Source organism: Cyprinus carpio, chromosome B8 (genome assembly GCF_018340385.1).
Source record: "Cyprinus carpio isolate SPL01 chromosome B8, ASM1834038v1, whole genome shotgun sequence".
Taxonomy (NCBI): Eukaryota; Metazoa; Chordata; class Actinopteri; order Cypriniformes; family Cyprinidae; genus Cyprinus; species Cyprinus carpio.
This window is the reverse complement of record NC_056604.1, coordinates 984,157-1,000,006: the sequence shown is the minus strand read 5'-3', so window position 1 is coordinate 1,000,006 and position 15,850 is coordinate 984,157. Positions and strand designations below refer to the sequence as shown.

The window sequence follows — 15,850 nt, the reverse complement described above, 5'->3', positions numbered from 1 at the left end:
CAAATAAAAGTAAATGATAAATGAATGATAAACAATAAATGAATCACATAATTATATTTTATATATATTTAAATTTTAAATAAATTTTTAAAAATGACCGTTGGTGGTCTTATCTTTTTAGTATGTGGACACCACTTGCTGATTTTTATATACAATTTCCTTTACTGTATGTTCTGCTAATTACTATAATCTTATCAGAACAATAACTGTATTTTTAGAGTTTTATCATACTACTGTATATCTATATGCCATAATTATGTTGTAATGAGGACACGTCCCTGGTTTTGTCAGCTCTCTCTCACATCTGCCGGTTAGTCAGGTGTTGTGTGCTGGTGTGGGTTGGTTTAGTTAAGTTAGTTGAGTTTCTCTACCTGTACTGCACCACCATCATGTTCTGCTCTCCACAGTGTCTGGCGCAGCGGATGTACCTCATCCAGCTCGACTTACTGGGCTCGTTCCCGTCAATAAAGTGCTGTAAGGTTCCCTCCTGATCGTAAATCTAGAAGAGAGACATCCACAAACACATTCAGAACTCTCAGTCCTCCTCGTCTTGTGTGCTCTGCTTTTATATAAAGATAATCAAACACAAATAACTTGACAAATAACCTGCAGTGCTCCATATTTCAGTCTCTTTTGCTAACGTTCCCTTTAAGTGTTTATTTCTGAATGTTCTTAGAACGTTCAAAATGTCCAGTTTTGAAATGTTTGAATGACTTTTTTGAAAGTTAGAGGAAACATTAAGGAACTGTTCCATTTGATCATTTTGCAAACATTATAGGAACGCTACTTTTGAATGTTCTGTAAACAGTTAGTAACATTTAAAATACATTAGATAAACATCCAACTAAAATGTTTCAGAGTAACATTCCACAAACAATGTATCAATAATGTCTGTGTGCCAACAGTTTTAGAACGTTATTAAGTAACAGAAAACTTCAAACGAACATTCTATTCCATTACTGGAAGCATGTTTGTTTCATAATGTCACTGATTCAATCATAAAAACACTTTTTAAAATTAAACAAACAACATTATAAAATGATATTTATTTATTTATTATTACAATTTATATTTAAAAAAAACATTTATTAAATAAAAATTACAATTTATATTTAAACAAAACGTGTTTTATATAAAAATTATAGTTTTTATATACTCTAAATCTAGAGTTTATATACTCTAAATCTAGAGTTTCAGAGTCCACAAAGAAAAACATAAAAAAAGTTTTATTGAAACTAGCTAATAATATATTTAAAAATCAAAAAATGTAACTTAATGTGATGTATTAAAATATCTAAAACTGAAATAAACATAATAACGACTATATACAGAAATATTAAATCTAAAACCTGAAATAAACATAATAACGACTATATACAGAAATATTAAAAAAATTATAATAATAATAAAACTTTAACAAAAAAAACTTTAGCAAAAGTTAAAATAAATACATAATAAGAAATAAAACCTAATTCAAACTATTAATATAAATTGCAACAGTACCTGATTGAAACAAAACAGCACTGATAACACATGAACCACTGGAGGAATATGAATCTAATCATACAAATACAGATGATTGTGGAATTCTGTTTATGTCTGACCGCTCTGACCTCCTGCCCTCATTACAGCGGCGCTTTATCTCAGAAACACGCAGAGGTCCTGAGCACAGAGAGCTGCGAGCATGCAAACACGTCTCTGGAGGTGATAGAGCCGCTTGTTATCACTGCAGCCGCATTAAAACACACCAGAAACTCTCCTTCATCACACACTCATGCAAACACAACGACATGAATGATAGGAAACACAAAGTGTCTGACGCATGACTGATCGAGAGGAACTCTTCATATAACATAAAGCTCTGTTTCTGAGTTTGAGCTCCTGACTGAGAAATGCTTTACTTCAGCACCTGCACAGTTACTGCAGCGCACCTCTGCACCTTCAAATGTTTTAATGCTGGTTTATGTTTGCATCCAGTTTTATTTAGCACTTTGCTACTTATCTTGTACAGGAAACTTCTGTAAAAGATTTCAGATCTCTGAAAGACTTTCCTGGTTAAATAAAGGTTAATAAATAATAGATAAAACTGCTGATTAATATTTTAAATGTATATACAGCAGAACAAACACTGAGACAAATACTGTATTATTATTAAACAGATTGGAAGTTAATTTTATAAACTGGATGAAGAACTTTTTGTTTGCATTTAATATTGTAACCTAATTATATTGCTGTTCTGACTAAATAGCATTATAAGGGTTTACATCATTTTTGGGGCCCGAGCACCATGGAATCGCTCTGTTTATATGATTATGGATTTTACAGAACAAAGCTGAAACGGATATCTACTGTATGTCTGTTAAATACAGTCATTTCTACTATCATAACACTGTTCCCATCATAATAATATCATAACAGGCTGAGCTGGATGTCAATAGAGTCAGACATACAGACTAAACAAGCCTTAAAATAACACGAAGCAACCATAAAAACCTCCAGTGAAAACAGAGCGAGACGCTCATTCCTCAGATCCAGCATGTTCTGCGTTCAGTCTGATACGGTTAGAGATGCTTTCTTTCACAACACAGACACAAATGAAGCATAGAATAACTTCAGTGACAAATTACAGCGCGAAACCACGTTAAACAAGAGCAGAAATCAAATAATTATCCTGGCCGGCGGCCGGTCGCTCAGCTAATGACAGCAGACGAGCATCAGAAAATATTATTCACCAACATCTGCAGAGACTGGAAATATTTGTGTTTCATAAAAGCATTCAGTCATGCTCAGACTATTTTCTGCCCCAATATAGAGTCACTCCAAGAATTTTCACAATCTGCCTTTCTGAAACAGAACCGTCGCCATTCTTCGTTACTTGAAATAACATGATCAATTAATAATATAATCATTCATAAAATAATATTTATTAAAAAAAATATATAATTTTTTTGACTTATTTTAATTAAACTAGTTCCGAAAGCAACATTTCTCAAGAAATAATAAAAAACACCAACAATTACAAAACACACAAGTTACTAAAACTTCAACAAAAATTTCAGTAATTTTTTATTTAGTTTAACTTGATGTGTTAAAATGACAAACTAACTGAAATAAAAAATAATTAAAATTATATAGACATTAAAAAACACAAATAAAAATGGTAAAACAGAAAAAAATGACCATTTAACAAAATTTAAAATAAAAAACAGAAAATATAAAAATAAAAAACACATTTTCCCCTATTCTTGTTTAGTTTAATTTCATAACCTAAAATAACTAAAACTAAAACTGAAATTTAAAAAAAAAAATTATATTAGAAAATCTAATAAAAAAGACAAAAACACACAAAAAATGACCATTTAACAAAAATTTAAAAATAAAAAATATGAAAATAAAAAACAAATTTTCCCCTATTTTTGTTTAGTTTAATTTCATGTACTAAAATAACTAAAACTAAAACTGAAATTAAAAAAAAAACATATTAGAAAATCGAAAACCTTACTAAAACTAACAGAAAATAAAAGATAACTAATTAACTAAATAACTAATTCAAACTATTAATAAAAACTACAATATTATCTCAATGATACTAAAACATTGGAGAGCTTTTAAAGGAATAGTCCGTCCAAACATGCAAATTCTGGTTTCAAAATGGTTTTGGGTCCCATCGACTTTTTATAAAATGGACAAAAACACTATGGAAGTCAATGGGGACCAGAAACGGTTCGGTTCTCAACATTCTTCAGAATATCTTATCTTATATTTAACAAGAAACACGAGGACATGAGGGAGAGTAAATGATGATAAAGTGATCTCTTTTTTTAATTTTATTTTTTTGGGAGACTATTCCTTTAAAAGTCATCTTCCTCCATGTCCGAAGCTCTCCTGACTGATTCTTGGTACTCTCCTGTGAGATGTAGAGACACTCGCTGTAGTTTATTTTAACGCAGTAAAACAGCACAGGTACAGTGTTTAGTTCATGAACGTCACATTACTCGCAGCATCATGACAGCGCCTCGAACAAGACACGCTTTTACTGGGAGACATGTTTACATCTGATCTATCCCTCATACACATACACACATACACTAGGCTGTCTATTTAACACGTTCACTTGGTGCAATTAATTATGGAATAAATAACGTGTTAAAATGCATTTAATGCAGCGCCCCGTTCAGATCTATCCACCATTATACACTGACGCAGTACGACTGACTGATAGAATGAAGTTATATTAGCCTAAATTTCAAGATATGAGTGCAAAAAAATCACTCTCTTATATTTAAATCAATGTATACACTACCAGTCAAAAGTTTTTGAACAGTACGAATTTTAATATTTTTAATGAAGTCTCTTCTGCTCACCAAGCCTGCATTTATTTGATCCAAAGTGCAGCAAAACGAGTAAAATTGTGAAATATTTTTACAGTTTAAAACAGCTGTTTTCTATGTGAATCTCTGTTAAAATGTAATTTATTTCTGTGATGCGCAGCTGTATTTTCAGCATCATTACTCCAGTCTTCAGTGTCACATGATCTTCAGAAATCATAATAATATGATGATTTGCTGCTCAAGAAACATTTCTGATTATTATTATTATTAATATTTAAAACAGTTCAGGATCCTTTGATGAATATAAAGATGTAAAGATCAGCATTTATCTTAAATATACCATTATATTATATATTATATACTATATTATACCATTCAAAAGTTAAATAAACATGAAGTTTATATTGTGTTTTAGACACAATATTATCTGTTTTGGTCAATTTCACAAATGTAAATAGTTCCAAACAAGCCACAGCAGAACAGCTGAGCATCTCTGATCAACACACAGCAGTGATTCGTTTCTGAATGAATCAGCTTTTTGAACACATCTAGTGAGTCAATGATTCAGTGATTCTTTCATAAAGACAGTCACTTGATTTGTTTCTGAATGAACCAGCTGTTTGAATGAATCAGTTGAATGAATGATTCAATGACTCACTCATTAAGATATTTAGAGTGTCATTTCATATTTCAGTATTCATTTTTAATATCCATTTATTATCATTACTAATGCAAAGTTGAATCAAATTGTTTCTTTCTAATGCTACTTTTTTTGTGGGGGGGGGGGGGTCTATTCAAATCTTTTCCTATTTAACATAATAAATACTTTAAGTGATCTTTTGGGAGACGATTTCTCAACCCAAATTGATATGGGATTAATTTATGACTAATTAACTGGCACATCATGAAATAAATGTTTTTTATTATTATTTTTAAATTAATACAAATATGGAAATAATAAAACATTAAAATGTAAAAATGTAATAGCTTAACAGCCCTACTATATAGCACAGGTATATTTGTAGCAATAGACAACAATACATTGTATGGGTCACAATTATACATTTCTCTTTTATGCCAAAAATCATTAGGATATTAAGATAAGATCATGTTCCATGAAGATATTTAGTATATTTCCTACCGTAATTATATCAAAACTTAATTTTTGATTAGTAATATGCATTGCTAAGAACTTCATTTGAACAACTTTAAAGATGATTTTCTCAATATTTAGATTTTTTTGCTCCCACAGATTCCAGATTTTCAAATAGTTGTATCTCAGACAAATATTGTCCTCCTAACAAACCACACATCAATGGAGAGATTATTTATTCAGCTTTTAGATGATGCATGAATCTCATAAACGTGTGTGTGTTTCACTAATGAACTTACACCTGGACTATCGTTATCTCTGTTTCATATCTCTGTCATTTAAAGAAACAGCAGATGAACCATCAGTTTTACTTGCTCCTAATTGACTGAATAAATGGCTGCAATCAGGTGTTTAACCCACAAGACTTCCATACATCAGCACTACGACCGCAGGAGCCATAATAACACGTCGATAAAAGGTCAGACAGACAGTCTTCATCAAACGCTGGATCGGCCGTAATGAGCGCGCCGTGCGATCTGTTTCGCTAATATTAAACTAATAGATGATCTAACAGGGGAAATATTAATCTGTGGAGCTACCGAGCACCAATAACACTCTGCCAAACCCAGCCGCTGATTCATTTGCCATTAGCAGTGATTTCTGACACACTCCAGAGAATCATTCAGCGCCGCTCGCACTGCTATTTTAGTTCAGGCTCGAATGTTTGTGTTCTACACGTTCCAGTCTTTCATTCTCTGCTCTCTCTCTCACACACACACACACCGTTTGCTCTAATCTAGAGGAATTTTTACTGTAGAAACTGACGTCACTCTGAACCAGACCACCAACAACATCTCTGCTCCGCGTGCATTACAAACCCAGACTTTCACATCAGCTTTCACACTAACTCGTGCCAAGAACAAAAAGAGTAAAAAACCTGTCAGTCTTGTCACTTTTGTACCTTGTTCACCCCTAACTAAAGCATATTAGCAGCTTTTCTACCTTTTTTCTGAGTGTATGAAGTTTAGCTTTATGCAAATCTATGGAAATTTGTTTCTACCAAGGAATACAAATATATAAAAGGTGCCTGCAACTTTTGATCTCACATTTCTGACATTTTTTCTCAGACTTGCATGTTTACATCTCATTATGTTTTTTTTTTTTTTTTTTTTTTACAATTTTAACCTTCATAATTTAGTTTACAACTCACAATTTCAACTTCTTTCTTCAGAATTCTAGTTTTATATCATGCCATTTTTATTTTTATTTCTCCTTTTAATTCTGAGTTTACAGTACATCTCAAGATTCATTTTTTCCATCACAGAATTAAAAAAAAAATAAGAAGAAATTGAAATTAAAAAAGGTAATTATGATTTTCTTGCTTGCAATTATTAGTTTATATTTCGCATTTCTGCCTTATTTTTTTCAGACTGGCTAGTTTATATCTCTCAACTGCAAGATATAACTCATAATTCTGATTTCACTTTTTTTCACTGAATTCTGAGTTTCCATCTTGCAATTGTTTTTTTTTTAAATTATTATTATTATTTATTAAAAATTTAATTGCTACTTTTCAATCTCACAATTCAGACTTTTTTTTCCTCACAATAGCAAGTTTTTCCCCACAACTCTGTTTTTTTAAACTTACCTTTTTTTTAATAACCACAAAAGTTAATTGTATTAAATTTGTATTTAATTTTTTCAATGACAGAAATAAGCTTCCATGCACAATATGATAGTTAAAACCTATTTGTATCATAGAATTAAAAAAAATAATAAAAAAGAGTAATTGTGATGTTTTAGCTCACAATTCTGACTTTTATTTTTGCAGTTGTCAGGTTATATCTCAACTCTGACTTTCCTTCTTAGAACTGTGCGTTAACATCTCGTAAATGTCCGAATTATGAGATATAAACTCACATCGAATTGCAGGAAAATAATCAGAATTGTGAGCTAAAATGACACAATTATCCTTTTTATTTTTCATTCTATGACAGAAATAATCTTCCATGCATATCTGTCCATGTAGGGAGCTGATAATTGATGATCCATCTGCTCTCTCTCTCTCTCTCTCTCTCTCTCTCTCTCTCTCTGTCTGTCAGCTGGTATCAGAGGTGAAGCTGCTGACCTTTAGTTAGTGTGTTTGGGCTTTTTCTAACCCGCCCCTCTTTGTGTTGGACACATCAGGTTGTTCACACACACACACACACACACACACACACACACACACACACACACACACACACACACTCACCTCCCATAAGTGTCTTGTGTTTCGCACGGATCCCGACTGCACCTTCTCCAGCGGCAGCGGGACGCCCTGGAAGGGCCCGATCCAGGTGCCCTGTGGGATACGCTGGGATGCACAGATGCCGTATCCCAGACCCGGGACGGTGCTGGTGCACAGACACACCTCACGGGGCAGATCCCTCAGCCAGTCCGGGACCTCTGGAGGAGGAACGGCCGCCGAGGAGCTGCTGGTCCCCACCAGCCTCCGCAGCGAGTGCAGGGGTCCGTGCATGGGGCACTCGCCGTTCCGGTTGTCCGCACACATGTCACAGCCTGAGGGACGGCACAGCAAGAGAGCCGGTTATTTACCCGCACACAGATGGGACCCCGAACGGCCCCCAAGATCCCCTTCACTGAGTCACAAACAAACTCTAAATTGTGCTTTTGTCAGCTGGTGCATGAAGACGTTTCTGCTACTGCGCTTGAAACCCTTGTGTAGGTACAGGCTGAAGAACGATTTTAAACCAAAAGCTTTAAATGTAAAAACAAATGCATTTATTAGCTTTTAAATAAGATCATCATTTCGCAATAGTAATCACTCAAAAAATGTGCTTCTATTTGTTTTATGTGCCTATAAATGATTGACTTTATGCATACACAAAAACATGTGCAATTGACTTTAAATTATTACCTTAAATTTGCAAAGACAGATTTAGTAAAACAGAAATTTCTGCATTTGACTTTAAATTATTGATTTTAAATGACGTAAAAACTGATTTTTGTGCATTTGACTTTAAATTATTGACTTTATGAACAAAACGTGCAATTTACCTGAAATTATTGACTTTAAATTATGCAAAAAAAGCTGAAATTATGCACAAAAAGATTCTGTGCGTTAGACTTAAATACTGACTTTATGCAAAAAAAACATGTTTTTTTTTTTGTGCATTTGACTTTATGCAAAAATTGTGCATTTGACTTTAAATGACTTTATGCAAATAAATAAATAAATAAATAAATAAGTATGCATTTGACTTCAAATGATTGCTTTGAATGATTAAAAACTGCAAAACTAAGAAGCGAGTAAAAATACAACTATTTTAAATTGTGTTCAGTATTTAAACATATTCTGAGTGAGATGTCTCTTAAAACATGATTTCGTTTTCGCTCATTAAAGTAAATCTCAATATGCATCGTCTTCTAAGATGACTTTAGCTGCTTTGTAGATGAGCTTTAGTCTCGAATCATGTTTGTCTTATTTTGTACTGTGCATCAGAATATTCTCATCGCGTTTTGCGTCTGAAAATCGCAGCACAATCAGCAGCGTGTTAAAGCAGTAGCCTACATGTGTTGGTCTGTAAAGCGCTTTATAAATGAGCTGCACTGCTCTGAAATATGGGCTCAGAATCGCGCATGTAGATAAAGAAGTCTCAGTGTCCCCCGGAGACACACATGTCCCGTGCTGGGATGATGAATGTGGGCCGATGGAGCAGATCGATCAGTGGTCCGGACTCACTCTACAAAACTATACAGCAATTAATTGTGTGTTGTCCTCTCATCCCTCATGTGCTGCTGCATTTATCGATGAAGATCTGCTGATCACTCACCAGCTTTCACTCGTACAGTATTTCCCTCCGTGCATCAAAGCGCTTATTTAATTATCCAGAGAGAGAGAAAAAAACGGGCCAAAATCTACTTCGCAATTAATAAATATTCAAAAGAGTCATTCAGAAGAATTCAAAGTAAAAATGATTTCAATTGTTGACATTGGCAATCAATGTAATTATCATATATTTGATTTTTAATTCAAAATATTTAAGACCTCTCAGCCGATTTAAATACTATAGGCCTAGGCTACAAATCTGCTAAAAATGTTTATTCATTAAAAAGTCTATGGGTTTTAAAATAAGGCCGAAATTAAAAAGCCTTTTTTTTCAATGTGAATGTCCATTTTGTTTTATTTATATTCATTTTAATTTGAAACAATTTCCTTAATTTCAGTAAACAGTTTTAGTATATTCGATACCGCTCGTTGATAATTTCGCACTGATCTGAAAAAAGAAAAAAAAAAACCCTGGTCAAATTCAACACACACCTGCCTGAGAATAAATTCAATTCGATCACTCTAGAGAATTCAGTAAAATCAGCTGCACAACACAATCTTCAGCCCCTTACAAAAAAATACTAAGAAACTGTTTTAAGAAGCAGTTATGCACTAATATAATGTAGGCTAGACCAGTGCTGTTTTATCATAAAACTAAATTAATCATTTAAATATAGTATTCATTTAAATATATTTTCTAAATCGCAACAACACGTAAATTGACTTTTTTTTTCTCAATAACTAATCGCCAGAAATAGGTTTAGGTTTGCAGCTTAATAAAGCGCTCGTTCTGTCAAACACCCCCTTCTCAAAAAATAAGGTTCTTCACGAGTTCTGTTGTTTTCAAGAACCATGTTTCTCTCTTGAGTTACCTATACCATTCTTTTGAGTAAAAAAAAAACGAAAATATATAGCCTTCTATACTGTGGGGTATTTATTGATGTTTGATTATAGTTTCTTCAGATGCGTGCTGCGCTTCTTCAAAGCACCAGGCCGATGTTTTAGAAAGTTCCCATGTGGCCCTTCTTTCCTCCTGTTTATTTTTATGATCGTGCGTGTGCGTGTGTGTGTGTGTGCGTGCGTGTGTTATGAAAGAGCATAAAGCTACATACGGTTGTTGAGCTCTCCGTTGTGGTTGTTGAGCGGGATGATCTCCATCCGCTGCTGTCCGTACAGATAATAGTCCAGCTCCTCGGAGCTCAGCTTCAGCCGCGACCCTTTATCATTCTTAAAGTTGGACGACAAACAAAGTTCTTTGGCTTGAGAAGATCCGCCGCCGGTGTCGGAGCTCAGCGCGTGTCCGAACAGCGCGATCTGACCCGCGGGGGACGCGGTGGAGGAGCTGGAGCTGGAGGAGGTGGAGGAGGAGATCAGGCTGGGTCTCTGCAGGCGGAGGTTCTCCAGCGGCACCGGAGGCGGCAGAGAAGCGGCTTTCAGTGCGCTATTCTGCGGGAAGAGCTGCTGCCAGTGCTGGATGTAGGTCGGGTCTACTTTGAGGAAAGCAGAACCGCTCGGCTCGCCCGGCTTCAGCATGTCCGACTGTAACAGCAGCACAGATGATGGATGATGATGATGATGGTGGTGGACTTTCATGTGCTCTCCAGAAAAGAATCGCTGGTTAACTTAATTAGTCAGGCCGCGACCCGCGTTTAAACACACTACAACACTGCCGAGGCGTTCCGGACTTCTGCGCTCGCGCCGCATGTTTGTGCGAGTCAAATGCAAGCGCTCGCGAGTGAAACACACTTACCCTGTCAGAAGAGTCCAGACTGTGACTCTTGGACACTTACAACATCTCAGTACTGACCGCGAGCTCTGCTCGAACCCCTGTCGGCGCGTGCATGCGCAGCGCGCTCCCGCACGAGCACGCGCCTCTAAGTGATGCTGAGCGCTTGGTTTTAATTTGGCATTACTTTTTTTAAGAGGCGGGTCATGCATTAGATTAGATAAGTGTGTGCACGTATTGTACAAAAAAAAAAAAAAAAAAAAAAAACCTTTTCTTTGGTAGTCGGAAAGTTGTTGGAATCATAAATTATTGTCGGAATTTTCTATTTGAGTTTGCATGATAATGAATGACTCTATCAATCAGGCATTTGATAATTGTATTAGCCTATTTCTTTAAGTCGCGCGCTTGACGCAGCAGATAAGACTGCATAACTAGTTTCCCAGCCTTTGCTTCCAGACGCTTGAGAAAGTTTGGGAAAGCGCTCTGTGTCTGAATGTAGGGCATTTTACACCAGAGGAGGGGGAACTGTTTTGACTGGCAACATTCTGACAGGCCCATTCGTCATCCAGAGCTCTCTGCAGATTGATAACGAACCAAAACACAAACATTATCGTCTGAAAATGAATTCTTGTCTACAAATGCATTTCACCCTTAAAGAATGTGAGCAAGAACAGCGTGTAGATTGAGATTTTCTTTGGCGATAAAGCTTTATTTTAGGTTAGCGTCATCGTTATCATTAAAATTATACGAATTAACACGACTAAATCACGCTATATTCTAATTAATTAAATTATTGTCATTATTTAAATAACAATAATGCACGTCGAATCTAACCTTAAAACCATTTATAGTTGTCACACTTCCAAATAACACTGCTCTTATGACAGCGTATTGGTGTTTTTATTCATTGATAAATGACCGGGGAAATAAAGTGCACTCGAGGGGCAGAAGAGATCGATACATTAACTGCCCAAATATATCATTTTCTGTGCCAAAAAACGGATTATTAAAGCTGCGCGTAAACTTGGGCTTCATTTGTATATTTTCAGCGCGTGAAAAAAGTGTTTAGGTGTGTCTTTCATTAACATAGACTGCTGTTTGACATTCACTTAGACCCTTTGCATTTCTTGTTAATTAATTCTGCTGATGGCTGAAAGACAAATGAACGGCTGCGTTTGACAGGAGTCCGATAAAGAATTCAGCCACCAGCGCCTCTTATTATAGTTTTAAGGTCACGGGTTGCTGAGTATATAATTCATTAATATAGACGTATATATTCAGATGGGAGTTGATGCTCGTCCTGTTGTTGCAACTCAAATATATAATAAATTGCCTGGTAATAACCCACTGCAAAAAAAAGCGAGATTTATAGAAGTGCCACGAGTGTGTTTTACATCAGTCTATTAATGATGTAAAAGCGCGTTTGCTGTTTATACATTAACAAAACTCTTTTGTGCCGCTTGATAGAGTGAACTCATTCATATCGCAGATTTCCAGGACACTGCTGCTCGGGTTTGGTTCTTTAAATACTTGTGTCCTGGATTCACAAACTCGCGGCCTTTATATAGCGTTTGCTGTTTCTGCACAAATATGAAATAATGTGAGATAAAACACGAATTATCCGAAATAAATCCAGTACTGATCTAAATGTATTTTAATATCGATTTGTATTAAAATAGCCTAATTAGCTCTGCATATTTTAATGATACCGAATTAAGTTCCGCGCAAACTAGTCTAAAGTCAGTTTAGGCGCCATATTGAATTGAGCGCGGTTGAAACGAGGCTGCGGGGGGTTTACACTTGCATGGCATGCACTATATAAACGTGCTAGATTACGCAATTTTTACAATTCGGAGCTCTTTAATGGAGCTTTTGTCTACATAAAGTCTTTTCAGGTCAGCTAAACAATCGGTAATGAACAGTATAGGCTAGTATCCACTGAACGTACAGTACTTGAGTCTTTCACGGCCTCGTTTTCTTTCCCGTCAAAATTAAATATACACGCTACCCATGACTGAACTCTACTGAATATTGAAATATGTCGCTGTCGTTCTGTCAAACGGGACAAAGGGGGCGCACTTGAACCTTTCAAAATTATCCGGTCGCACTATGAAAAAGACGTTTTATAATCACTTATATTATTATTATTATTTCATTATTATTTTCCATAAAAGTGTATAACATGTATGCATACTGTACTTGCATGGAACAAACACGAGTTTGGTAGTTTAGCTCGATTAAAGGAAAGAGATAGGCCTGTCTGTGTATTTTGTATAGGCTCTCCAACTAACAGAGAATGTTCTCAGAACATTCTGGCAAGGTTATGAATTAATATTCTTCCAGTAACGTTAACAGTATGTTTGTTCAAAGTTATCTGGTTTTAATAACATTCTCAAAGCATTTGCACAAAAACATGCATCGCAATGTTTTTCTGAAACATTTTAGTTGGATGTTAGTCTAAGTGCTACTTATTTCAGATGATTCAGGGAACGTTTCCATAATGTTTGCAAAATCATCACTGAACGTCCTTAATGTTTTCTCTAACAATCACATGACCAAGAAAAAAATGTTTTCAAAACATCTTTAAAAACTGGGCATTCTGAAAACACTCAGAAATAATGGTTTCATATCGTAATAGCAAAACACTCTTAGAGCATATTTTAGTTAGACAGGTATGTAGATATTTTTCTGATGGCACGTTCATTCTTATTTAGACCTGCTGGAGTCTGGCTTTCAGTCACTGACCCAGAGGGTCAACCAGTCCAGCACATCGCCTCATTTCTGATCATCAGTGAAGACACGCAGACGGTCAGTGTGAAGCAGACCTGAAGATGCCACAGCGAGAGAGCGCTGCTCTTTCTCCTTCTGTCTCTCTCAATCCAGCTCAGTGACTGGAGCTCTGCTCTCTTTGAGTCTTCAGAATCCCTGTAACACGTCCTGACAGAACTCAATCGCACGAGCACACCATAACCAAAGCAGTCTTCATGATGAAACATGGTGAATTATATTTACAAAACCGTGCCTGGACTCCCAGGAGTAAATTAGTTATTTAAAAAACACCATGTTCTGCAAATTCATCAACATTTTTGCAGTGATTTCTTCGGCTGCTGTCTTAGTTGAATTCTCTCGCAGAATCCCTGTAAGGAAGAAAAAAACAGAAAAGGATGATACTTTAAAGACTGAATGTATATATAGGTTCCAAAACAGTGTTTTCACAGTGATGCCATTGAAGAACCATTTTTGATTCCACAAAGAACCTTTCAGTGATCAGTTCTTAAAAGAACCATTTTTTCGTAGTGCAAAGAACATTTGAACAATCTCAAGAATCCTTCGATCAATGGAAAGATTCCATGGATGTTTAAGTTTCTTCATGAAACCATTGTTGCCAGAACATATGAGCAAGTAAAGCTGTTTTAAACTAGTGTACAGTATATATGTGTACATATTTTCATCAAAAGTGAGCAATATCAGGCTCCTATGTTTAGGTTCAGTAATTTTACTCTAATGGCAATGTATAGGCCCTTTTCTCTTAAAGTGAAATAACTGAACAGAAATATAGGAGCCTGAAAAAAAAAAGCTAATTTTAAAAGAAAATTTCAGATGACATTTAGAGGCTTTTGCTTATGTATGTATATATTTAAGGATCTTCATATTTATAAATGTTTAATGCTAACTGTTTTTTTTTTTAATTCATTCATTTATATTTTGGATTTATTTTGTTATGTTATCAACCTGTTATGTTTAACTATTTCATTTAGATTTATTTTTAATTTTTTGTCAGTCTGGTCTTGGTTTTGAAGCATCTTCCTCATTACATCTGTAAGTGTGTATGGATCTGAGATACCAAATACCAAACCAGCACATCTGAGCATCTGGTAGAACCCATTTCACAGAGTTTCCCGTGAAACACCAGCGCTGAACGAAATAACTGGTAGACTAAAATCAGGTCTGGGCCGATGATTAGACCAGCCATCAGCGCAGAAGCCATTACGGCGAGCTCTCCCGGGTCAGGCCTTCTGAGATGAGCTTTGGTGCTTTACATGGCAGCTACCAGCGAGTGTAATGAAGCGTGCACTTGACCTGATTAAGGGACCCGTGGCCCTCGGATCGTGTGCTGTGAGGAAACACTGCAGAGAATAAACCTGATTAGAACAGGGTTTATACGACACCAAATATAAAGATTTCTAGGCCTGCTTACCTACACTCTTACAAATAACAGCGATGCCATAGAAGAAGCATTGTGAGTTCACCAAAACACCTTTCACTGAACCATTTTTACACTCTTATAAATAAATCTTCTTTATTGGCAGAACCTTAAACATCCATGGAACCACCAAAGGTTGTTTATCACAGAAAAATGTTCTTCAGATTACTAAAATGATCTTCAGACTGATGAAAAATGGTTCTTTTAAGAAACTGTTTATTGGAAGGTTCTGAAAGGTGGAACCAAAATGATTCTTCTATTGCATCGCTACAAAGTGAAGAACATTTTATAATCTAAAGAACTTTCTTTCCATTATAAAGAATGTTATTTGCAATGTAAAGGCTCTGTTGATGTTAAAGGTTTTCAGGAATCAGTCAATGCTAATGAAGAACCTTTTTGTTCAAGAGTGCATTCATTTAGTTTCTCTTGTTTAAGATTCCACTGCAGTGAACCAGACCATCAGAAATATTATTTATTACAAATGTTTTTAAAATCATTGAAAATCCAGTTTAAAGTAACAGCAGTGCAAGGTAGTTAGCTGGTAGACTAATATCTATGTTTAGACCAACTGTCCTGTTCCAAAAAACAATTAAAAACTGGATTTAAAAAAAAAGAATCCATATTTTCCAAAAATATAAATAAAAGAAAGATAATTGGAGTGTTT

General features: G+C 35.3%; 1 protein-coding gene across 2 annotated transcripts in view; it reads right to left on the bottom strand.

The window, feature by feature from the left end:
• LOC109095529 (putative histone-lysine N-methyltransferase PRDM6) overlaps positions 1–11,077 on the bottom strand; it is a 28,375-nt gene extending 17,298 nt beyond the window's left edge. For both annotated transcript variants that reach the window (XM_042729158.1, XM_042729159.1), the window contains exons 1-3: positions 10,369–11,077; positions 7,679–7,986; positions 372–499 (exon numbers count right to left, since the gene is read on the bottom strand). In XM_042729158.1, the coding sequence (XP_042585092.1) occupies positions 372–499; positions 7,679–7,986; positions 10,369–10,849 (917 nt within the window). In that variant the 5' untranslated portion in view covers positions 10,850–11,077. The remainder of the gene's footprint in view (positions 1–371; positions 500–7,678; positions 7,987–10,368) is intronic.
• Positions 11,078–15,850: the final 4,773 nt, after the last annotated feature.